The sequence below is a fragment of the Lycium barbarum genome, chromosome 6 (assembly GCF_019175385.1).
Source record: "Lycium barbarum isolate Lr01 chromosome 6, ASM1917538v2, whole genome shotgun sequence".
In the NCBI taxonomy this organism is placed as follows: Eukaryota; Viridiplantae; Streptophyta; class Magnoliopsida; order Solanales; family Solanaceae; genus Lycium; species Lycium barbarum.
In genome coordinates, this window is record NC_083342.1 from 108,580,452 (window position 1) to 108,603,625 (window position 23,174).

Genomic DNA, 23,174 nt, shown 5'->3' on the forward strand with positions numbered 1-23,174 from the left:
TCCTTATTCACGGACAGAAAAAGATTGCATCAGTTTGATAATGATCGAGTGACATTGCTTCTTCGGTCCGAACCGAAAAATTCCTTAGATATGATGCAAAAGGACTCTTGAATTCATTCGAGATGTGAGTATAACTCAAATTGGAGAAGAATATGGGCCCTGAGTTCCTTTTATTGGCACTATGTTTTTATTTTTTTTTTGTTTCTAATTGGTCAGGAACTCTTTTACCTTGGAATAGAGTGTTATATTTAGAGCAAGGTTTAAAATGTTCTCATTTGAATTACAGAACTTTCAAGGTAAACGATATTAAAAATAGTTGGAGTATTTTACCTTGAAAGTTCTGTAATTCAACTGGAAACATTTTAAAACTGGAGTAAATAACTACATCATATATAGGATTGCGAAAGGCATTTAATTGTTAATCATCATTTAATTTATAGCATCGAGTATCATGGCAATGTTAGCTGATTAAAATACGGTCAATTCTATTCACCCAAGTTTGTATAGGTTCGACAGGGTATAGTTTTGACAATTTAAATGGGTAGGATTAGGCACATTTTCATGGCAGGTAAAATTGGGTACAATCCAAATTAGTCTGTCTCAAAGTTAGGTTGATTTGGTTTTGATATATCTCAAAATGACCTAATGGAGAGTATAATTTTATTTTATTTGTAAATTGACATGTTAGATATAGAAATGATACAGCAAAGAGTTTTATTTGGAAATTTTGATAAATACTAAAAAAAATAAAAAAAATTACACTTTGTTAGAGTTGAACGAATTGAGCTATGATATATTATTAACCTATTTTAGCTCAAGTAATATTTGGATAGGTTGATGCTTCGCTCATTTTTTGTTTCATCCTAATCTAAACCTCCGTCTAAATTCAGTTTAACCCGCCTCTTTGCGTATTGTTGTTTTTCTCTTTGATAAAGAATTTTGAAGATATAGATATATGTAATGTAACTAGTGCAAACTCTAACAACACACGACAATATATGGAATTTGCCTACGTTGGAGATTCTAAGATTCATCAACTCCTTATTTTATAGAAATCTGTCAACTTCAAGTCTCGACAGGTCCCTACTGGAATAGAGAGTAGTAGTACTGCTGGAAATCAAATACATGACTTCTCTCCATATATGATGTTTAATGCATTCATTAAATTTAAAAGTATTTTTCGATAATCTTAAAGGAGAACAAACACTTAAAAGCAAATACATGTTCTCTTGAGAGGGGGCTTTATGTTTTGACATTTGAACTAGCTCTATAGCTGATTTAGTTCGATACAAGTATGAGGTAATTTAGTTTTTACAAAAATTAATAAAATGATTTGTAGGTATTTTGTGCCATAGAACTACTTAAATCGTGTTTTTCAAATCATTTCGCAGTGAAAGGAGAAAAAAAATATTTTTTTACGTCATCACAGACATGAGAATTTTGACTTTCTAAAAGAAGATCGATAAAGCATATTGTATTACAAAACTATATGCAATATAACCTTAATAAGTAACTTTATAAATTATACTCCCTCCGATCTAAAATAATTGAGGTTTTAAGCTTGAGCACATGGAATAAGTAGTTCACTAATTTCTAAAAGTTAAGAATGGTTTTGACTTATATACTATCCTTAATTATGATTTTCTTAGCTCTTTAGGTTGACATAATTGTTGTGGGAATATGTGAATGTGCAAGGGCAAAATTTGGAAAAGAGAACTACTCCCTCCGTCTCATATTACTTGGCCAATTTCCCTTTTGCACGCTAATTAAGAAATCATAAATAAAAGATGTATTCTACCTTACCCCTATCTCTTTCTAATAAATACATTCTAATCAATATTGATTATTTTCAAGAACATTTAATACTAAGGGTAAGATGGGAAAGATTTAATTAATTTTATCTTGATTTTGTAAATGAACAAATAATTTGGGACATATATTTTAATAATGTGGCCAAATAATATAGGACGGAGGAAATAAACATTTTCTTGGGTTTGTAAAATATCAATTATTTTGGAACAATTTTTAGAGGCTAAAACCTCAATTATTTTGTACAGGAGGGAGTAATAGCCCAAGTCTTTATCAACCGCATGCAGATGAATCTTTCCCCAAAATTAAACAATTCACTTGCAAACAAATTAGATACCTTGTAATTAATGATTATATATCTTGTAATTAATGATTATACTTACATCAGCTAAATTACTGTTTTCTTTCGGACAGCTTAATTAGCCTAGAAGTTAACGACCAGTAACCTTTTTATACTAGCTATACAGTTTTAGAACAGAAGTTGGATCCTTTTGCTGGATTCATCCTTGTACATTCGTGAACAAGTTTTGCTCTTTCATTTCATTTACACCCCACTTTCGTCTCTGATCGACCAGTCGAACTCACAGTCAAACACGTTAAATCAGACACGTTAATATTGTTATGCTCACGACCAAAATCGTAACTTAGTCTATCTTCACACACCTCTCAATTTTATTATCCATCAATTTTTTCTTGAAAAAGCGTAATTTAAAAAAAAAAGTAAAAAATTATAATGGGAAGCAAGAGAGTAGTTGTGGTCCATGATACATCAAAAGAGGTAAACTGGGCTGCTATTAGAGGGGTTCTTCATAATTTATGTCTGAGGGCTGGAGATGAGCTCATACTACTTGGAGTTGTTCACCAATTTAATAACTCAACTACTACGTCAGCTTTTTTGGGCACTGTAAAACTTCGTAAGTCTTCTATATAAATTCTGTAAGACTTATATATATACAGAATTTTATTCATCTGTCTACTTTATAAAAAGACAGCTCGGTGCACGAAGCATTTCGCATTTGAATCTAGTAAAGAGTTGCATTTCAAGAGGATGTAGTGTAGAAAATCTACCTTAATCCAAGCATTAGTGGTTGATTCGACAGCTCAAACCCGTAAGACCTATATGTCATACGAACGGAGACAATTCAATGTTCCTCTAAAATTCCCCTTCTCATACGTGCATTTTATGTAACGAATTGATGAAAATGTGGCTGCTAGAATTACAGAGCTTTTTGAAATTACACTTTAGTTCTAAAATCAATACAATAGCATTTTCTACTTTTACCCATGTAGTTAACTTTTTTGCATGTTTTCCCTTTCTTTTATATACTGATGTTAGAGATGTCAATATGGGCTTGGCCCGCGAGGCCGGCCCAACACAACCCTTCATTTAAGTAGGGTTGGACTAGGATTTCTTTGGCCCATATAGAAGTGAGGCTCAAAAGCCCAGCCTCTCTTGGCCCGCTGGTCTCAAGGGTTGGGCTGAGGCCAGCCCTTGACGCCAGAAAAAAATAATAAATTAATTAATTTTAAAAAAAAATATAAGTAAATTAAACAAAAAGATAAAAAGTAATGACAAAAAAAGAATGTACTTACTACTAAGTAGTAAATTAGAAACTAAAGTAATACTTTTTAGTCTTAGAATTTATATTATGCTTAATTTCTTTTGAACGTGATCTGAATTAGCGATCAAAAATAATAATTTATATTTGTTCTCTTAAATTTTTTTCTTCTATGATATGATTTTGCTTAAGAAAGGTGTGGTAGAAGATTCTATTTCATATTGCAAAAGTTTCATGTTCAAATTGTACCAAAAATCACTTAGAAAATGTTATTTCGGAAGACAAAAAAACTTAAAGGGCTGGCCCGTCCTAACCCGCGGCCCGCTTAGGACTGGATTGAGCTGCCATTTTGTAAGCCCTTCAATTAAACGGACCAGCCCGTCCTAGCCCATTTAATTCTTTGGCCCTTTAGGGCTGGGTTGGGTTGGGTTGGGCGTTAGATGTAATGCACTTCTGAATGTTATCTTGAATGAAAATATATCTTTTACTCTCTATAACTCTCTCTTTCTCTCCCTTTCCCTCTTTTTCCTTCTTTCTCTAATTTCTCTGTTAATGAACTCACCTGAGCTCTTCGTATCGTTACATTTTATAGCAATACGGAACTATTTAAGGATTCATTTTTTTATACAAAAAATGTTAGAATATCTCATTATTACTTCAAATTGTTTATTTTTCTAGTAGGACAACGGAATAAAGTAGACCAGAAACAGGTGGAAGAAGAGCTAGTTAAAAGGATGGATGAGTATAATAAGAGCATGGAGATGCTAGTGCTGTTGAAACAATGTGAAGTTCAGAAGGTTAGTCTCTAAAACTCTTACTTCATATATTGGTCACGTAATATATTATAGAAATTTTGCTTTGGTTTTTATATTTTCCTTATAGACTAAATTAGCAATTTGTACTCATCCCTTAAAAAAAAAAATAGAATGCACGGTTGAAAAATTACAAGAAGAAATTCAGCAAAATATAATTACGTCCCGTTACATCTTACATAAATACGTTTTTCTCTAGTTTCAAATGGAAAATACTTTTTAATTTGGAAAAATGAAATTTATCTTAGTTCCATGTGTAAGAATGTTTCACATATAAAGTGTAGGCGTGGTAGTTTTCAGAAGTGCACCATTAGGATTTTGGAATATTATATATGAGTTACAGCTTGAAATAGTATAAGAAGAATGCAAGCAATAACAAGATACCAATTGGAAGCGGTCAAAAACACCTATGAAAATGTTTCCGTTCATTTTCATCATAAGCTGCATTAATTATATTTTTGTATTTGACGTCTAACACAATTCCAAACTAAGAATAAGTTTAAACTATAGTCAAAAGTTAAAAGATAATTTTGACCATTTTTCTTAGACACTTGAAATTCATCGATTGTGAGACTCCGTTAAAGACAAGCACAAATATGAGAAGATTTAGTAACATCAAAATATGAACGAATCAAAAGTACATAATGAATGTGAAAATTGAGCAATTTAGAGGTAAATGTAGACTCCCTTGTTATGTACAAAAAGTTATATGACCTTAGGAATTGTTATAATACACACACAATCTGTTCTATGGGGGGGGGGGGGGGGGGGGGGGGGAAGAAGGGGCAAACAATGAGGCATTTTGTAGGGATTCAATAAGGGTTTTGCACTGTGAATCGTCAGGTGATCGTCAAAAAATCCATGTCCTCTTAATTGTTAATTGCAATCCAGTGAAACCGGAAATTGTGCACGGTATAAGAAAGTTCCACTAGAATCTTAAATGACAGAATTCATAGTTCAAATTTATTTCCACTTAATTCGTTGAATATTGGAATTGCAGGTCAAGTTTCACATAGAGGTTCAAGCTGGAAATTCACGAAAGGTGGTAGCTGTGATAGCAATCAAAAGATTGGGACCGACTTGGATCATTCTAGATAGGTTAGTGATAATGTATTGATACTGTTTCCTTTTTAATTATTCAAAGGAATTGATCTGTTTTTTTTTTCTTTTTCTTTCGTTTTTGTCCTATCAAGCACGTAAATGAAAAACTCACGGTTCTCAAAGAGCTTGTTTGGAATTACACAATTTAGCTTGTTTGTTTGGCCAGGTAATTAGAAAAAAATTGAGTGTAATTGTGAGGATATAATTACACTCTCCAATTCTCAAGGGGTGTAATTACATGACATTTTTTTTTTTAAATCTCTTTTCTTTTAAATTTATTTTTTTATTTCTATCACTTTAATTTCTTTTCTTTTAAATTTTTTTCTATTAATTTCATTTATTTTATCACTTCTATTATTTTTATTCTTTTTTGTTTTTACTTTTTAAATTGGTTTTATATTTTTAACATATTTATATTTCATTTTCTAACATTTACTTCTTGTAATTCCATATAATTGCTTGTATCTTTTTATTTCTTATTCACGTTTCTTTACTTTCTTCACTTAGCGTAAATATGTTATTATAGTTTTTAAAACTACCCCTTCTAGTATTAGGAAAAAATGAGTCGTTAACAAACTTGGCATATAACGAATGATGTCATTAAAGTATAAATTCGTTGTTGAATGAGGTTTCAGACTTATGCTTTCCTTTTCTTTTGAATTATTTTTACTTAAGTTATGTTGGAACTTACTTTATGTTATATTGGAATTTGACATAAAAGTATTATTGTAATTTTTTTTTAGTTTATGGTATATTTTCTGTCCAATTTATTTGTTTTAGTAGTATTGACTTGTTATTTCACATTACATGCCGTTCATTTTTCAATTAGAACTGATAGATTATTTTTTTTGTCAAACATTTGAATAATATTATGGAATTATATTTATAAATATTAATATTTTCTCAAACATGCGTCCATGATATTCTTACAGAATGTATGCTTTTAATTTTTATAATTACTTAAATTAAAATATTATTAATATGAAAATATATATGTCAATTATTTTGCAAAATATTAGTTACAAATATATGATTATATCTAATTTAGTATCATTTACAAAAGCACATATTTGTCAAATATTAACTTTTAATTTTTGATGATTAATTTTTATTAATTTTTATTTTTAAAATTTAATCAAACTGTGTAATTACACTTGTGTAACCAAATAGTACGCTTGTAGTTACACTGTAATTACGTTATGACAAACAAACAGGACGTCAAAATTACTATATTGCGTAATTACTTGACCCTAAATAAATTACTCCAAACTAAATCATGCATTAGTATAGTTTTTAGAAGTCTTTACCTAATACTTGTTTCTATTGGTAAAGCTCTACTACTATATAAGTGGTTGACTAGTACCTATATATGATTCTCTTTGCTATTCCCTTGCTCTGTTTATGCTAATAATATGAATGTGATTCATACTGGACATAGCCAAATGGACTTGCTAACATGGTATTTACTTAACTTTGAAATTTAAGCGAGTACTTTGGTAATTATTGCATACCATAAGAGTCAGTAATTATAACATAGTATTTACTGTTCGCATTGACAATCGTGGAGGCAGGATTTTTGCCAAGGGGATTCAAAAAAAAAAAAAAAAAAATGGCTAATGTGGTTAGTTGGAATTGAACATATGTTCTCAAAGAGACTTTGAACCCGCTGAGCAAAGTTTTGACATTTGTCAAGGAGACTCATCATTAATATACATTCATAAAACATATATTTAATCGTATATATACAGAGTAATTTTCCGACGCCCTTACTTTATCTAGATCCGCCCATGCATATTGGTGTTGGGTTAATAGCCAAGCTATCATCAACTTGAACCTGCGTGAAGTTTTTAGTATAAAATGTTATCGCTTTGGGCCTTCTTTTTTTCTTTTTAATAACTTTTGGTGGCATTACTTTTTTTCTTGTTGTAGGGAAATGAAAAAGGAGAAGAGGTATTTTATGGATAAGCTATCATGTGGCATATCAAAACTCAAAAGTGACAACTCCATGGAAGATGTGAGAGGGCCACTAGCATTAATAAAGAATGCCAAGGTCTCCCTTACCAGAAATAGGTTTTCTTATGATGAAATGATCCCAGGAGACGATGACTCGTCAGAAGAACTTTCGTCCTCTCAACAAAGTAAGCAACATATATAGCTCTGCATAACTGAAATGTAGATATTTTAATCAAACGGGAGCTTTTGGTTCACATAAAACCATTTTAACTTAGGTATGTATGACACTGTTTTGAAGCTGAGGAAGTATTTAACGGAGTAAGTAAAATAAACTCAAAAAAGGACTCCAGCTATATGTATGAGCAATTCGTTTATCATACACCTTAGATGCTTTTGTTTTATGTTTAACAGTGCTTTGTTTTTATTTATTTTTAACGAATTGTAGATTTGAAAGTTGTTTCACATGTGAGAACCTCAAGCAAAGAACAAGCGAGCAGTATTCCTGGAAAGCCATGCTCAGATTTTTGTGAAAACTTGAGGAACTATTCGGGTTTTCCAAGCTTGAACTTGAATTCAAGTGACCTAGTAAATTCAAGTTCAAGCTTGGGAAACCCAAATAGTACCTCAAGTTCTTTTCATCAGAAAGCAAAAACAACAACCGAAAACTCACCTTCTGACATCTCCAATGACCAGAACCAAAATCATCAAAATGTCAAGGACAAAGAAAAAGAGGAGATATTCAATGATCAATACTTTTATGGTGTAATATCCAAAAAATCTGAATGTTCCATTTGCGAGAACAGAAGGCCAAAGATGAGATGGCATAAGGACTTCAGTTATAAGGAGCTTGAAGAAGCAACAGGAGGATTTTCCAGTGAGAACTTTCTGTCAGAAGGTGGATTTGGTTCTGTTTATAAAGGGGTTTTAAAGAATGAGCTAAGAGTTGCTGTGAAGCAGCATAAAGCTATGAGCCTTCAAGGGGATAAACAATTCAAGTCTGAAGTTGATGTTCTTAGCAAGGCCAGACATCCAAATTTGGTCATGTTGTTAGGGTCTTGCTCCCAAGGAAACCAAAAGTTGCTTGTCTATGAGTATGTTTGCAATGGCTCACTAGACCAATTTTTATCAGGTAAAGTTTATATTTGAATTGCTAATGCATTAGCTTTAGAATGATAAAACGAGGGGTTGGATGGGTGGGTTGGGCTATATTGTTCGGATTAAAATAGATCGAATCAATGAACAGGGCCGCCCTGGTGCACTTCAAATCAATGAATCGGTTAGGTCATACTTCGCCCAAGGTTTACTTGGGTTAAGATGACCGGGTAAATTTGGGCTATGTCCGAAATGACCTGCCAATATATATACCCAACCCGTCCATGTTTGAGAATCTGTATATGCTCACTCATTATTATTTTATACTTTGCAGCAGATATAAGGATGCCTCTCAATTGGGAGAGGAGGATAAAAATAGCTTTGGGTGCTGCCAGAGGCTTAGAATATCTCCATAAACACAACATCATTCACAGAGATATCAGACCTAACAACATCCTCATCACACATGATTATGAATCACTGGTATGTTGTCCATGGATTACTTATATGCATAGTATATTAATTTCTTCATTTATTCTTAGCCTAATATATAAATTCTCTTCATGAATTTGATCTAGGATAAAAGATCATTTTCCATCTTCCTGATTATAGGACTCTACATACGGCATCAGCTTCTTTTGAAATGTATAAAATTCCTGATTTTAGTGTATTTATTTGAAAGAATAGGAAGGAGAACAGAATAACATATGGAATAACAAGATAGTGCATTTCTATGTCAAAATCTACAACTGTTCCACAACGGTTCAGAGTACTGATCAACTTTATTAGTTTTCACTTTATATTGGAAGTGAATGTACTATTTTCTTATTAAAATAACAGTTACATACTTAGAGACTACACAACTTATTATTAACCATTATAAACAATTAAAATGTTTAAAAAATATTTCAGAGAGTGATAGTCCAAGAAAATTATGTTCGTCTCTCTAAGTAGCAATCATATCATAAAAATCAGGACAGACAAAGCACGTGTAACAGTCATTCTTCAGTCTTGGTGAAATGCATGTAACAACTTACAACCTAGATTGGTTCAAGCAAATTAAGGTGAAACGCACTGGTCTAAAGTCTGGAGATTGAAATGGATATGATCCTATAATGCATGGACAAGTGACAGTTATTTTCCTTAGGTGTTTTAAGTTAAACATATTTTTATCTTACATTTATGTCTTAGCTAGGAGATTTTGGACTTGCAAAAGCTGGGTATGATGAATCACAAAATTCTTCTGGTAACAACGTGGTTGGCACTCTTGGATATATGGCACCAGAATATGCAGCTAGTGGAAAGTTCTCAACTAAAACAGATGTTTATGCTTTTGGGATTGTTCTGCTGCAGCTTATCACTGGACTCAAGACCACAGATAAATATCCTGAAGATAAAAGTCTTGTTGAATGGGTAAATTAAAAAGCCATTTCACCATATAACGTATGCTTATTTATTGTTCTATGACACGACTAGTTCTTTATTTGTAATAGTATTATATCCTCGTGTGTTCTGTGAAACAACGTTATCACATTAATTGCAGGCAATATATTGCTACTGATAACTTGCACCTTTCAAGTGCAGGCAATGCCTCTTTTGGAACAAAGGAATTATCCATGTCTAATTGACAAAAGGATTATGGATTCCCATGATTTCCATCAGCTATTTTGGATGGTTGAGTTAGCGGAAAAGTGTCTCGAAAAGGATCCTAATAAGAGGCAAACCATGGAATGGGTAAGTTTTGCTTGTAATGTCGAACTAAAATGACTTAATCCTCTCTTGATTTTTTTTTGGGGGGGATTTGTTTATTATTGGATGATTCTATAAGATATGATTACTAGTATCCATCATTTTTTTTTTAAACTGTTATAATCTTCATCTGTATGATCTTAAAACCGCAATACTGAATTTCAGTATAAAGGTCTCCCTTCAATCCATCATATATAAAACTCTTTACATTATGGTTCTTTCCTGCACTGTTGACGCATCAGTTTGTAATTGTTGTTATTCTTAACTTATTGATTGTTATACATATTTTGTTAATGCAGGTGGTTAAAACTTTGAGTCATATAATGGAAGGAAATGCTGATTATGCTATAGACTTCAACTCCATAGAATCAAGCTCATGTGTTGATTTAGGTAATAATGATCATAACAGTAAACATGAGGATGGCAAAGGCAATGAAGAAGATAAAATCCTTGGAACAGAAGCAACTTCTTCATCTTCATAAAAAAGGTGGAGTCCTTCATCATCCAATAGTACTCATGAAGAATATGGAAGAAGGAAGACTCCTCGCAAACATAAAGGACCATCTCCAAACAAAGGCAAACTATTTTATAAAGAGATGATAATTGACTAATTGATTTTAGTCAGAGGCAGATCCATGATTTAAACTTTATGAGTTCAATCTATAATGTTTTTGGCATTGAACCCATTTTATTTCTAAAATTATGGGTTCAAGTATACTATTTGTTGTAATTTTAATGGATTTTCCCACAAAAAAGAAATAAGTTTCACATCGAAAATATTGGGTTTAGATGAATCTAATGTTGCAACGCTTCATCCGCCTACGGTTTAATAATATTTGGCTCTGGGATTTTGTAAGATTAGGAATATTTTATAACCTTGATATTGTTTTTTTTTTTCCTTACACAAATGTAATTTCATTTATTGCTAATTGTTACAAGATGTGACCCTTCTCCTCATAATTTGATTTGAAGGGTCATTAGTATAGTAGTCATACACAAATGAAGGAGGTGAAGTAAAGCGTGACAGAACAGTAATAGCACTATTAGAACAACCATATTTGGACAAAATATCAGCTATGGTGTTGGCTTCTCTGAATGTTTATTGGACAGGTGACCCTCCAAGATCGTCGAGTAGTGACCTTGCAAATAGTAAGAATGTGTGAATGTCTCTCATTTACACCATTAGGCATAGAGCATAACACCTGTGAGTCAGATTCAATCTGCAAGGAAATGATGTTCAGTTCCTTGGCGAGTTGTAGTCCATGTAACAATGCAAGTAGGTCTCCTTGGATAATGGAAGTAGAGATAAGGTGTTTGGAAAATCCAAATATCCAGCTACATGTATGGTCTCTAAAAACACCCCCTATTCCTCCGTTTCCAGCAATATTGTTGTTGAATTATAACGGTCGGGTTTTTTTTTTTTTTTTTTGGGATCATTAAGTCCGCTTGGGAGGTTTTTTATTGTTTTAAATTTTTTGCCATATCATAAATGTTGCTGGAAACAGCACCAAGATGACTTCTAAGTGTAAAATAGCAATAACACAAGTGACTCTGTGAAAAAATAAAACAAAAAATTGTTTTATATAATTTTCACTAATTGGATGACCTACTGAGCAATCAACTCCAAAATTACATCCATGTTTTGCTAATGTATGTGCCACTTGATTGGCCTCTTCGTAGATTGGCCATCTTCCGATATGATAACAATTATTTACTACTATACAAGTAGTATAATAAAAAGAAGAATCAAGATATATCCAGAATTTCAAATAAGGAAAAAAGAATCTCATAAAGAAAACTAAAGACTTTGAAATTCAAAAAATGGTAAGGAATTCCAATTTCTACATAATGCTATTAATTTCTAGAAAAGAAAAAACTTGCAATAATCCGAAGTAATTGAGGGCATTTGACATTCTTGAAAATTTGGAAATGTTTTAATTATTTTGAGATCAAAGGTTTTTTTCTGTTCAAAATGTGAACAAGATATTGTTTTTCTGTACCAGTTAACTAAGCATAAGGGTGTGTTTGGTATGAAGAAAAATATTTTCTCAATTTTTTTTTGTTTGGTCCCCGTCCTACCCCTAATGTTTTCCTAGATTACATCTAAATATTTTTGGAATATTCTTTTGCTTACTTAAAAAGGGCATTCCGGTCCACTAGCTCCCGCTATGCGCGGGATCCGGGAAAGAGTCAGACCACAAGTGTCTATTATACGCAACCTCACATGCATTTGTACAAGAGGTTGTTTCCATGGCTCGAACCCGTGACCGCCTGATCACATGACCTGATGAGGAGCAAATTCTTTTGCTTACTTAACACCAGAAAATAAGCAATAAAATTACATACTCCTATTTTATAAGAAAACTTCAATACAAAATACACCCTAAGTGTAAATTGTCTAAAACAACCAAAAAAGTAATTTAGAACAAAAAATACACCTTTAAGTGTAAATTGGCTAAAATAGCCATACTCCTTGATGAAGGAAAATAAAAAAAAAGTAAAAAAGAAGAAGAAGAGAGTAATAAAGACAAAAAAGGTGTAAATAAAGGTGAAAGGAGAGAAACGGGGGAATTAGAACAGTTTTCCCGCCCAAAAATGCAAAATCAGAGTACTTTTATAACGCCAAAATTTAAGTTTTGTACAGATAAACATTACCCTATATGTGAAAATTGAAACACCATTCTCTTCAGTAATTGCTAGGGTTTGATTTGAAGAAAGAATCTGAGTAATGTCAATCAGTGTTTCTTCTCCGCTCTCTCTTTCTAAATCTGCCACTACTACTTGTGGCTCTCTTCTCCAAGAATTGCAGGTAACACTTTCAATTCCTTTTATTGCGTCTTTGAAAATGATTCTTGGTTTTTTTTTTTTTTTGGGTTCTTTCTTTTGGGTACTAAGAGATTCTTGAACACACTAATAAAAATATTAAGTTGGAGTTATTCTTAAGTATATTTGTTCACTAAAGATTTAGGGTTTTTGTTTTTTCCTTTCTTCTTTACTTTTTTGTTTTTTAAATGTGTGGGAGATGCAGTGGAATTTGTGAGAAGTAGCCATAACTGTTTAGAAAGTCATGAAAAGAAAATTCTTTATTTTTTTCTAAATCTTTTTATTTGCACGAATGTATCTTTGAAAATGATTTTTGGTCTTTCTGTTCTTTCTTTTGGGGAAATATTGTTGTTGTTGTTGTTATGTTATTTTTTCCTTTTATCACAAATATACATACAAATATGTACCTACATAGATAATAAGAAGACCCAAGACTTGTTTTTAATTGTTCTTGGGATTGGGAAACATGATGGAAGTTTTTGGAATTGTGATCATAAGGGTGTGTGATTTAGTGGAATATGATTGAATATGCCAATCATTGATATCTTCTTTTTTCCATAAATGAATTGATAATGAAGGAGAGTTATGAAAGTAGAATTCTCTTCGTTGTTGGTTGAACGAATTGGATGTTTCAACATACTGCGAAACGTTTTTCGCGATATCAGGTTGGTTTGTTATATTCTTTATGGGCTCTTGTTTGGAATTTTCAAGTATACATGTCAATAGTGTGGTTATTCATGTATCTTTGTATTCTTGTTGCCATATGTTCTATTATTGTATTGGAGTATGTGTAAAATATTTAATAGCTACAAAGATTTGATGAGGAAAAAGTACATATTTTCCGAACTGGGGAGATCTTGCAAACTGTTTTCATTTCGTTCGGGCACAATTAAACTTGTACTTCTGGAAAATTGGAAATTTGAGATGTGGTAGCTTTTAGTTTTAAAACTGAGCAGAGATTGCAAATTATATTGATGGCCTAAGGCTGCGGCTTAAAATGCTAAAAGTGATTTTATTTATTATGCTTTGGTATTATACATGCCTCTGTAGCATAAGCATTTCCATGCATAATCCTGTGTTTCTCTGGGTATTACTATGTACTTGTTTTCTTTCAGTATCTGTATTGATTAGGCATGGGTGCTGTATTTGGTTCCATGTTTGTCGTGCCGCTTCTTATCTTGTAAGTAATGTTTTCACTTTTGAAACTATAGTTCAAATCTGCTGCAAGTGCTTTCCAAAGTTGATCCAATTTCATGATAAGTTTCCTGCTTGATTGTTGTTAGAATACACATTTATAGTTGTCCATGTCACTTTAGCAAAAAATATTTGCTGCTTATATAATTTGCTTTCTCATTTTAGTTCTAGTAATTTGCTTCTTGCTTGGCCATTATCAGAATATACTTTGTTTCGTTTTTCTGGCTTACACATTTGGTATGCAAATGCGAATTGCAAATTATGTACTTCAAACACTTCCCTCGAGGTTCTTTAGTTGTATAAAGATGAGAAGGTTTTTGTCTTCATAAAAGCAGATGAAGAGAGGTGTTTGTTTTTTTTTTTTTTTTTTAGACTCCGTCACGCGTTAACATTTATATTGTGGTTCATGCCCTTACACACTGGTGTTCCCAAATACTTATGGTTCAATAAGTTCCTGAAAGTAATTTATCATTTAAATAACTTTGCTTGGCCTGCTATGGTAACTATCTTTGATGTCTCTGTCTCCCTAATTTGGAGAATGATGCATTTTCCTCCTACTTCCCCACTTGTGTCGGTATAATATGCTGTATTTTCACTTACATTTTTGGAGGTAGAATATATTAAAATAATCTGTCATTGTTTGTCTGAAGGAAATATGGGATGAGATTGGGGAGAGTGACAGTGAGAGGGACAGAAAGCTTCTACAGGTTGAGCAGGAATGCCTTGACATTTACCGTAGAAATGTTGATAAGGAGAGAAAATACAAAACTGAGTTGCATGAGTCATTAGCTGAGGCTGAGGCAGAAATTTCCAAACTTGTTTCTGCCCTTGGAGAACAAGCTTCATTGCAATTGGTTTGTCCTATGTTTCTTTAGAATTGTTAAACTTCTCCATGATTCAGGCTTTCATTTTTTTAACAATTAAACTCCTTTCTTCTTTTTCAGTCTGGAAAGATGAAAGGTACCCTTAAGCAGAAATTGGCAGTTATTGATCCTGTGTTAAAAGACATAAGGACAAAGAAACATGAAAGGATTAAGGAATTCTTGAACATAGAAACACAGATAGCTTCGATATGTGCAGAAATAGCAGGAAACGATAGAGTTATCAGTCCCACAGATATTCAAGTAAATGAACAAGACTTGACAGCTAAGACACTGGGAGAACTGAAGTCACATCTTCAGGAGCTTCAGTCTGAAAAGGTTACTTAACTGATTTTCTGCGTTTAACTTTTACTGGTATAAAACAAATTACGTATCATTTCAATTCAAGCTGTTAACTTTCGTCCTTTTTTGCAGAACCTCCGTTTGCAACGAGTAAATAGCTATATGAGCTCAATTCATGATCTTACTGTAGTTATGTCGCTTGATTTCAAGAAGATAATAGCTAATATCAATCCAAGTTTGGCGACTCATTTGAGTGTACAATCAAAGAGCATAAGCAATGAAACACTTGCTAGCTTGACAAGTGAAGTGAATTCACTGAAGCAATTGAAACAGCAGCGGCTAGAAAGGGTGGGTGAATTATCAACCACAATCTCTCTATGTTTTGCACTTCACATTTGGTGGAACAGTTTCTCTAAAATATATAGGGACCAAAAGCGCTCGCAAGTATTTAATTTGTTTTGAGTAGACTTGCATGACGGCATATCATTTCAGTGCGCCTAGTGGTGCAAGTTCCTTGTTTTTACTGCACTAAATATGATAACTTACAAGTACTGTTTTGTATCAGTCTCTCGCCACATAACATTTTGAAACTTGCATTTCTGCAAGTCATATTTCGGCGAAAATGAATTAAACGATCAATAAAATGTTACCTATTACAAAAATTTTAACAACTAAGAATTTGATTGGATAAACATGATTGAGAATTGTATGGAATGTTATCTGCTTTTGTGGTTAATTTCAGATCTAGACTACCCTATTCAGAAAGCAGCCCTACATGCAATTCTTATATTATTATTCACTGCATAATAAGCAATGTATTATAAGCCCTTGATAAATTTGGCTGTGGGCAAGTTCTACAAAGTGGTGGTTAGACCGACTATGTTGTATGGAACGGAGTGTTGGCCAGTTAGGATCTCTCACTTTCAAAAGATGAAAGTTGCCGAGATTAGAATGTTGAGATGGATGTGTGGGCACACTAGGAGGGACAGGATTAGGAATGAGGCTATTCGGGACAAGGTGGGAGTGGCTTCGGTGGAAGACAAGATGCGGGAAGCGAGACTGAGATGGTTTGGGCATGTGAAGAGGAGAGACACAGATGCCCTAGTGCGGAGGTGTGAGAGTTTGGCCTGAAACAGGTAGGGGTAGGCTGAAGAAGTATTGGGGAGAGGTGATTAGTCATGACATGGCGCAGTTACAGCTTACCGAGGACATGACCTTATATAGGAGGGTATGAAGGACTCAGATTAAGGTTTAGGGTAGAAGGCTAGTGGTCTCGTTTATCCTTTCATATTAGTAGTTGCATTATCGCGCTGTAGTTCCTTGTGCTTTGATGTTTGCTACTATTTGTTATTTCATGTACTTTGATTATCTTACTTTGATTATCTTATTTTATCTATGGTAGCTATTGTCCCTTTGCAAACTGCTTCATCATGGCTTAGTCGCTTTCGTTATTTTCATTTCCATATCGCTTTGAATTTCTTGGCCTTATCTGACCTCTTTTTATGCTTTCTATTGAGCCGAAGGTCTTTCGAAAACAGCCGCCCTACCTTGATAGGAGTAAGGTCTGCGTACACTATATGGGATTTCACTGGGTTGTTGACCCTCCCTAGACCCCACGTTGTGGGATTTCACCGGGTTTTTGTTGTTGTTGATAATTTGTCTGTGAACCAAATGGCCTCATATATCATTTGGCGCACTATTTCTGTTTATGATGTTGATTCTTCTTTCATTTGGAGTCAACGCCGCTTATGTACAGGACTGTTACAAAGTAGAAGCCATAGTTGCTCTCATTAGCTCTATACACAATCTGTTAGAGCTGCTTTTGACGTACTCAAATGTCTATGCAGGCATAAACTTTAAACTGATACATGTATAAAACATTTCCTTAATAAAAAATGATGCTGATTCTTTGTTCATTTTATTTTATTTTATTGGTGAAGCTTCAAGATCTTGGCAGCTCTCTAATAGAACTTTGGAACCTCATGGACATGCCAAAGGAGGAACAACTGAGGTTTAACCATATTACATCCTTAGTTTCTTCCTCTATTGATGAGGTATCTAGACAAGGATCTCTTGCCATTCACATTGTTGAGCAGGTACATTAAGTCATTATTCCTTTCTCTTTTTTCATCTTAGTCTTTGGGGGATGCGGGAAGAAATCATGCGAAGATTTTCGACTTGGTTTCACTTAAACTAACCTGCTTTCTTTACTACAGTCTCTTACTGCTTCTCATTTCTATGTTGGTAGGCTGACGTGGAAGTTGAGCGTTTAAATGTCCTAAAGACCAGTAAGCTGAGAGAATTGATATTTAAGAGACAAAATGAGCTTGAGGAAATCTATAGGGGTGTTCATATGGATGTAGATAGCGAGACTGCACGCCAGATTTTAATCCAGCTTATGGAGTCTGGTACATTCAGTTTACCGTACCCTCATTTCTTTTCTGTGACTTTGATGTGATTTAACTGCTTTTTCTTAAAACAAAAGCTAATTTTCTCTTAAAAAATGATTTTTCGCTTGAATTATTCCTATTCTCAACTTCATTATTTTGTTTCCAACTTATTGTTTGTTCTATTGTTATGTGCTGGGTTTTAAGTGAGAAAAACTGTTAAATCCATTTCTGATATTTTAGCTGCACTGTGCATGCTTTTTTGGTAGAGGCAAGTTTGTGGGGTGGATTCTGAAGTAATGGTTGGTTTGGATTTACTTTCATATGCTAAGGGAAATAATTTGGCATCTCTCAGTCGAATCACCTTAAAATGCATTTGACTGGGTATTAGCTCTTGACTTCTGACTTGGAAAAGAACAGTTAGTGTAAAATCTAAGTCTTATGTTTGAGATGATGTAGTCCTTGATGGCATGTTCGGCTCTTGCAAATTCCCTCTTTTGAATAGTCAACTTTAAAGAAACTTTTGTTGGTTACAACTTGAGTTCAGCAGTCAACATCTCCTTCAGAGATGGCGATCAATTGGCACCTAGTGCAAATGTTCTTCTAGATTTAACCATATGCACAAGTAAACTGAAGGTTTTGGTAATAAAGGAGAGACTAGCCTATGATCTATTTTCATCTTAAACTGTTAATAATCTACTGCACAAAATTTTGAATAAACTACATGAATTATAAGTTCAGATAGGCATTTCAAATACCAACACTAGCCATCACAACCATGTGAAAGGAATTAATACTAGACGTAGACAAATTAATATAAAGTTAAAAATTGTTGGTGCTCTAAAGATGACTTAGTATGAGACCTGGAGGACGGATTCCTAAGCAATTCTTGAAAAGAAGACATGGCTATTGAGAATGAGGTACACATGGCTCACCTATGAAATCAAACAGTGTTCCCATTGATGTAAAGATAACGATACATGAAATAAAATATACCCTGTGATGGATGAAAAATGGAGTGATAAATGACCCTTTTCAACTGCCACATTATATCTAATAGCAAGGGCAATGTATAGCTCTCGGAAAATTCTATTCACAATAAGTAGCAACCCCGTCTGATGAGACTGAGGGGCTCACAGTATTCCCTTCTTAAAACTTATCTTAGCTGATATGATGTGTTGCATGCAAATATCAAATAAGAGGACTTCCATATTTTTTAGATCCTAACAACTCTATGATGTTCCCTCAAGTTTAGACTTTCTAAAGTTTGATATAAGATGGACATGAAGCAATAGTTTTATATTCATAAGGGTCTTTCTTCAACAAGATACTCTAAGGGCATTATATGAATATTACCTTGTACGTTTTCTTTCATTGTTTAGCCATTTAATTAGTAGAAACTGTTGGAACCTGGCAGTAGCCATTGAATCATCCCACACTATATTAAAAGATTAAAGGCTTCAAAGAACTATTTCCATAGTTTCTGAAGGGCCTCTGAATGAGTGCTCAACTGCAACAAGAACAGGGATAACACATTAACCTATGGTCGATGGGTGGAGGCCTTACTTCTTTGATGGCCCAAGCAAGTCATTAAACTATTAGATGGATCCTCCTAATTCCATTTACTTAAGGCTTAGTAGTGGACAGATGAGACCCACAGTTCTAGTAAGTTAAGCTTAAGCTTTTCGCAGTAAAGCAATTCTACAAGCTGCCACTACAGTGACTTAGTACTTAGGTTGTGACTTCTGATCTTTGTAGCCTTTATTCCTGTCCTCACAGGAAGATATGATTTCCTCCCTTGTTTTCTCCTATGAATGCCCGTTATACCTCTGGTGAGAGAATATATATGAAAATTGCTAGGGGAGAGTGTTACTGTCAATATCAATTGACTGTTTACAACTTTGATATACATAATGATACAGAAGAGGATATGTCTTTTTTAGCTGAGTTGTGCATTCATTCATGTTTTTCGTTTTTTGAACACACTATCCTGTATGTTGGAGCAGGAATGCAAATGTGTCCAGGCCTCTTGCATCTTAGCATGTCTATTGATAACATCAGTAGAATTGAAAGATAGACTTCATTAATATTAGGTTTATGTTTGTACAGGATGTGGATGCAATTTTAGATATAATTTGGGATCTGCACGATCTGTAGTTAGGTTTAATCGCACTGGCTTAGTGCAAGCTTTTTGTATACGGCGGTTTATGGCCTGTTCATGAAATGAAATACATTTACTTGATCAATTTTTTTTTTTTTTTTTTTTTTTTTTTTAGGTTTATGTTCTCTTATACATTATTTTATTCTAATCCAATACAGGCAGTGATCTCTCTGATCTTCTTTCAAGCATGGATGATCAGGTGGTGAAAGCCAAAGAGCAAGCTGCTAGCAGGAAAGAAGTTTTGGATAAAGTGGACAAGTGGAAACATGCATCTCAAGAGGAAAGCTGGCTTGATGAGTATGAAAAGGTATACATCTACATAAATACAAGTGTTTACATGAGAATTATACTCAGTTATGAATCATATGGAGCATGCGTGCATAAAGGGCACCTCTACCAAATTGGTTCTTTTATCCTTATATTGTAGGTCAACTTTATATTTTTCGTAGATATGTCATAATCTAATACCTGTTGCAAGCTACTTAGGGAAGTCTGGCATCTCGAACTTAGTCTTGGAAAAGGCCCCCTTATGGCGAGCTTAAGGCCTAAAGCTCAATGCAGTGCGGACTTGCTGCTTTGCTTCACTAAAAAGCGCTTTAGCATACAACTAATACATCCACGAGTCTGTCTTAAAAGAGGACAACACTAAACAATAAATATAGTTTTCAAAGCGATATCCTAATTATTAAGAATTGGATAAAATATATTAGTATTTTGGCATAGGAAATTAGAAATTTAGTAATGAAAATTCGCAACCAATAAAATAGCAACTTGCATATGAATCATAATTTAAAATAGTTCAAAATGGTTCTGAACTTGATTGAGGAGGTTTAAAATTCATTCCAATTATTGCAGTTTTTCAATTCTTTGGTCCATATAACTGTAGTTGTAAATATAGCTATTTTTCTTCTTTTGGTTACTTATAATTTTTCCGATTCTTTCTTCATCTACATCCTTTATTCACTAAAGCTAACACTTAAATACCTAGCAGACACCTGATGCTTTTCTACGTTTTTTGTGATAACAAAGGCATGCCTGAGGATTCATGTATTGTTAATTTGCTGGCTTTTTCTAAGTTGTTTGTGCTTATAGGCTAGTAACAAATGTTGTGGATAAGTGCAGTCAAAGTAGTGCACAATTGGTTGTTAAAAGCTTATATCAATCAGTCTAATTATTCAGTTCCATTGCTTAAAGTTGGCCAGTGGTAATTGGATGCGTCCCACATATAAAATATGAAGCATAAGCCTTCTAAAAAAAAAAAATTAAAAAAAAAATTCCTTCTCAAAAATTTGAAGCATAAGTGCAGTCCAGCAAAATCAAGTGATAACTCGATTTGCTCATCCATACACTTGTATCATTTTCTTCAATCACAAGTATTTACCTTTTCTATGCCTGGCTGGCTTGCCTAGTTTTAGTTCAGGCTTCTTGAGGGAACAGAAAACACTGGTCAAGTACCTGATAGTTTAGATGCAAAACGGATCTGAGGTTTTATAAGATACTGTTTGCAACTTGAGTTCCCCATTAAATCATGATTAACTTGTTTTAACAGGATGAAAATCGTTATAGTGCTGGGAAAGGTGTCCACATCAATTTGAAACGTGCAGAGAAAGCGCGGATTTTGGTCAGCAAAATACCATGTGAGCTTGTACTCTTTTATCTCATTTGATGTACTCATCCTCTCCTGATAGACCAGTATTAGTAGCTTCATGTTGCACTATTGTTTCCTTTTGCTTTTGGAGGAGGATTATGCATAATTGTGGATTTCTGTTAATTACTATATGAAGAAGTTCCCTTTTCCCCCCTACCTTCAAATTTCATCTCTTCTTCTGGTTACAAACTTACTAGTTCACCTATTTCTCTTTGCAAACTTGGTTGTCTACTCTGGAAAGTGGAAACTGATATTTGATTTCGGATGGTGCTACTCTATGGCCTATTTGTTATGGCTGAACAAGTTTGGTACTTGAAGTTAAAGTATCATTGAGGTCTATTGATTTGATTTTTCGTTTTATTGTTCTTTGCTACTTGGTGTATTACATTAACTTTCATTGATCAGTTAAGCCTGAGAAGGTGTTCGTGGCCCATACCTGTTGTGGTAATCATTAATTAAATTATGTTCTTGGAGGGCTACCTTATATTAGGTTCTACATCAATGCATTTTCCACACATTCTAATCTAAAGTGTGTTATGAATATCGAATGTCAGCAATTATCATATAGTGACTGAAGTTTGAACCTATAATGCAGCTCTTGTTGAAAACTTGACTGCCAAGATAAAGGCCTGGGAGAAGGAGAGAGGAATGCCATTTTTGTATCACAAAGTGAGTTCAACATTGTTTTTCATTTAAGATGATATTATGTTGTGGAACTGCACCTTCAGATCAGATATTTTTTTTGTGTTAGGCCCCTCTACTGCATACTTTGGAAGAGTACATCATCTCGCGACAGCAAAAACAAGAAGAGAAACGTAGATCTCGGGTATTACTTTTTATTCTCTCGTCTGATACTTGTTTCTGAATCTTTTGTTCAGACGTTAGAGAGGAACTGGGAATCGATCTCATCGATTTTGCATTATTACTTTGTCCTGGTTGATTTCCGATAACTAATTTAGCACTTCTAGATTTGGATGATTGAATAGTGTATATATTTCAGGAGCAAAAACGGCTCCAAGATCAATTTGCTGCAGAACAAGAAACAATCTATGGTTCGAAGTCTGCGAAGAAACCTCTGGGTAATGCTAACACAGTGCCGGGGACTCCACATAGTCGGCGTATGTCTACACCTTCGGGTCGTTATGGTGCATCCATAGGGAAGGAAAAGAGAGGGAGTGGTCATGTTGGTGTTGCAATACCCCTAAACTACGTAGCTCTTGCAAAGGATGATCAGAAATCTGGAGGACTTTAGGCTGGAATAGTGATTTGTATAAAGATTATACATGTCTGCTATTTTTGCACAAGCTAAGCCCCACTTACCCTTTGCGTGGTAGTATAGCATATATTAGATTAAAAGGCCACGCAAGCGTAGTCATTATTCTTTCCCAATTTACAGAGGTTTTAGAAGTCTGGTATTAACTGGGGCATGAAAATGCACATATCGTCCTCTTCATTTTCTTAACAGAACTTTCTAAGTACATGTCTGGTAATATTCCGCCAAGATATTTTTGCAAATGCTCGTCTATTTCATCACTTAAATTGAATTTGCTCTTTTTACAATATTTTACTATACGATGGGGATGTTGAGAACATTGATATCGTAGCAAATTCATTACCCACCACAATATTGAGCAAATTCAATATTTTAATCCAATGAGCCGAACACCTGCCAACAAAAAAGTATATACACTAAACAATACACAAATTACTAATCCCTACATAA

The 23,174-nt window shown here is 33.8% G+C and overlaps 2 protein-coding genes across 2 annotated transcripts; both read left to right on the plus strand.

Annotated features, from left to right (window-relative positions):
* The first annotated feature begins 2,542 nt into the window (after nucleotides 1-2,542).
* On the plus strand, nucleotides 2,543-10,936 carry LOC132644359 (probable serine/threonine-protein kinase PBL5). The gene is made up of 9 exons (XM_060360955.1): nucleotides 2,543-2,723; nucleotides 4,047-4,165; nucleotides 5,181-5,278; nucleotides 7,211-7,419; nucleotides 7,680-8,363; nucleotides 8,661-8,809; nucleotides 9,518-9,739; nucleotides 9,911-10,060; nucleotides 10,375-10,936. Exons 1-9 carry the CDS (start codon nucleotides 2,543-2,545, stop codon nucleotides 10,555-10,557), a joined length of 1,995 nt encoding a protein of 664 aa, XP_060216938.1. The 3' UTR covers nucleotides 10,558-10,936.
* Nucleotides 10,937-12,575: 1,639 nt separating this feature from the next.
* Nucleotides 12,576-22,931, plus strand: LOC132645353 (65-kDa microtubule-associated protein 5). The gene is made up of 11 exons (XM_060362302.1): nucleotides 12,576-12,884; nucleotides 14,743-14,946; nucleotides 15,037-15,291; nucleotides 15,388-15,603; nucleotides 17,196-17,351; nucleotides 17,504-17,663; nucleotides 19,962-20,110; nucleotides 21,353-21,440; nucleotides 22,047-22,120; nucleotides 22,203-22,277; nucleotides 22,452-22,931. Exons 1-11 carry the CDS (start codon nucleotides 12,804-12,806, stop codon nucleotides 22,701-22,703), a joined length of 1,710 nt encoding a protein of 569 aa, XP_060218285.1. The 5' UTR covers nucleotides 12,576-12,803; the 3' UTR covers nucleotides 22,704-22,931.
* Nucleotides 22,932-23,174: the final 243 nt, after the last annotated feature.

What these genes read in the sequence shown, in the direction of transcription:
- LOC132644359 (XM_060360955.1), top strand. Translation starts at nt 2,543, where the DNA reads ATGGGAAGCAAGAGAGTAGTTGTGGTCCATGATACATCAAAAGAGGTA. An exon ending in CACATGATTATGAATCACTG is followed by an intron (nt 8,810 to 9,517) that starts GTATGTTGTCCA and finishes TTTATGTCTTAG; the next exon opens with CTAGGAGATTTTGGACTTGC. An exon ending in ATAAAAGTCTTGTTGAATGG is followed by an intron (nt 9,740 to 9,910) that starts GTAAATTAAAAA and finishes TTTCAAGTGCAG; the next exon opens with GCAATGCCTCTTTTGGAACA.
- LOC132645353 (XM_060362302.1), top strand. Translation starts at nt 12,804, where the DNA reads ATGTCAATCAGTGTTTCTTCTCCGCTCTCTCTTTCTAAATCTGCCACT. An exon ending in AACAAGCTTCATTGCAATTG is followed by an intron (nt 14,947 to 15,036) that starts GTTTGTCCTATG and finishes CTTCTTTTTCAG; the next exon opens with TCTGGAAAGATGAAAGGTAC. An exon ending in AACAGCAGCGGCTAGAAAGG is followed by an intron (nt 15,604 to 17,195) that starts GTGGGTGAATTA and finishes TTATTGGTGAAG; the next exon opens with CTTCAAGATCTTGGCAGCTC.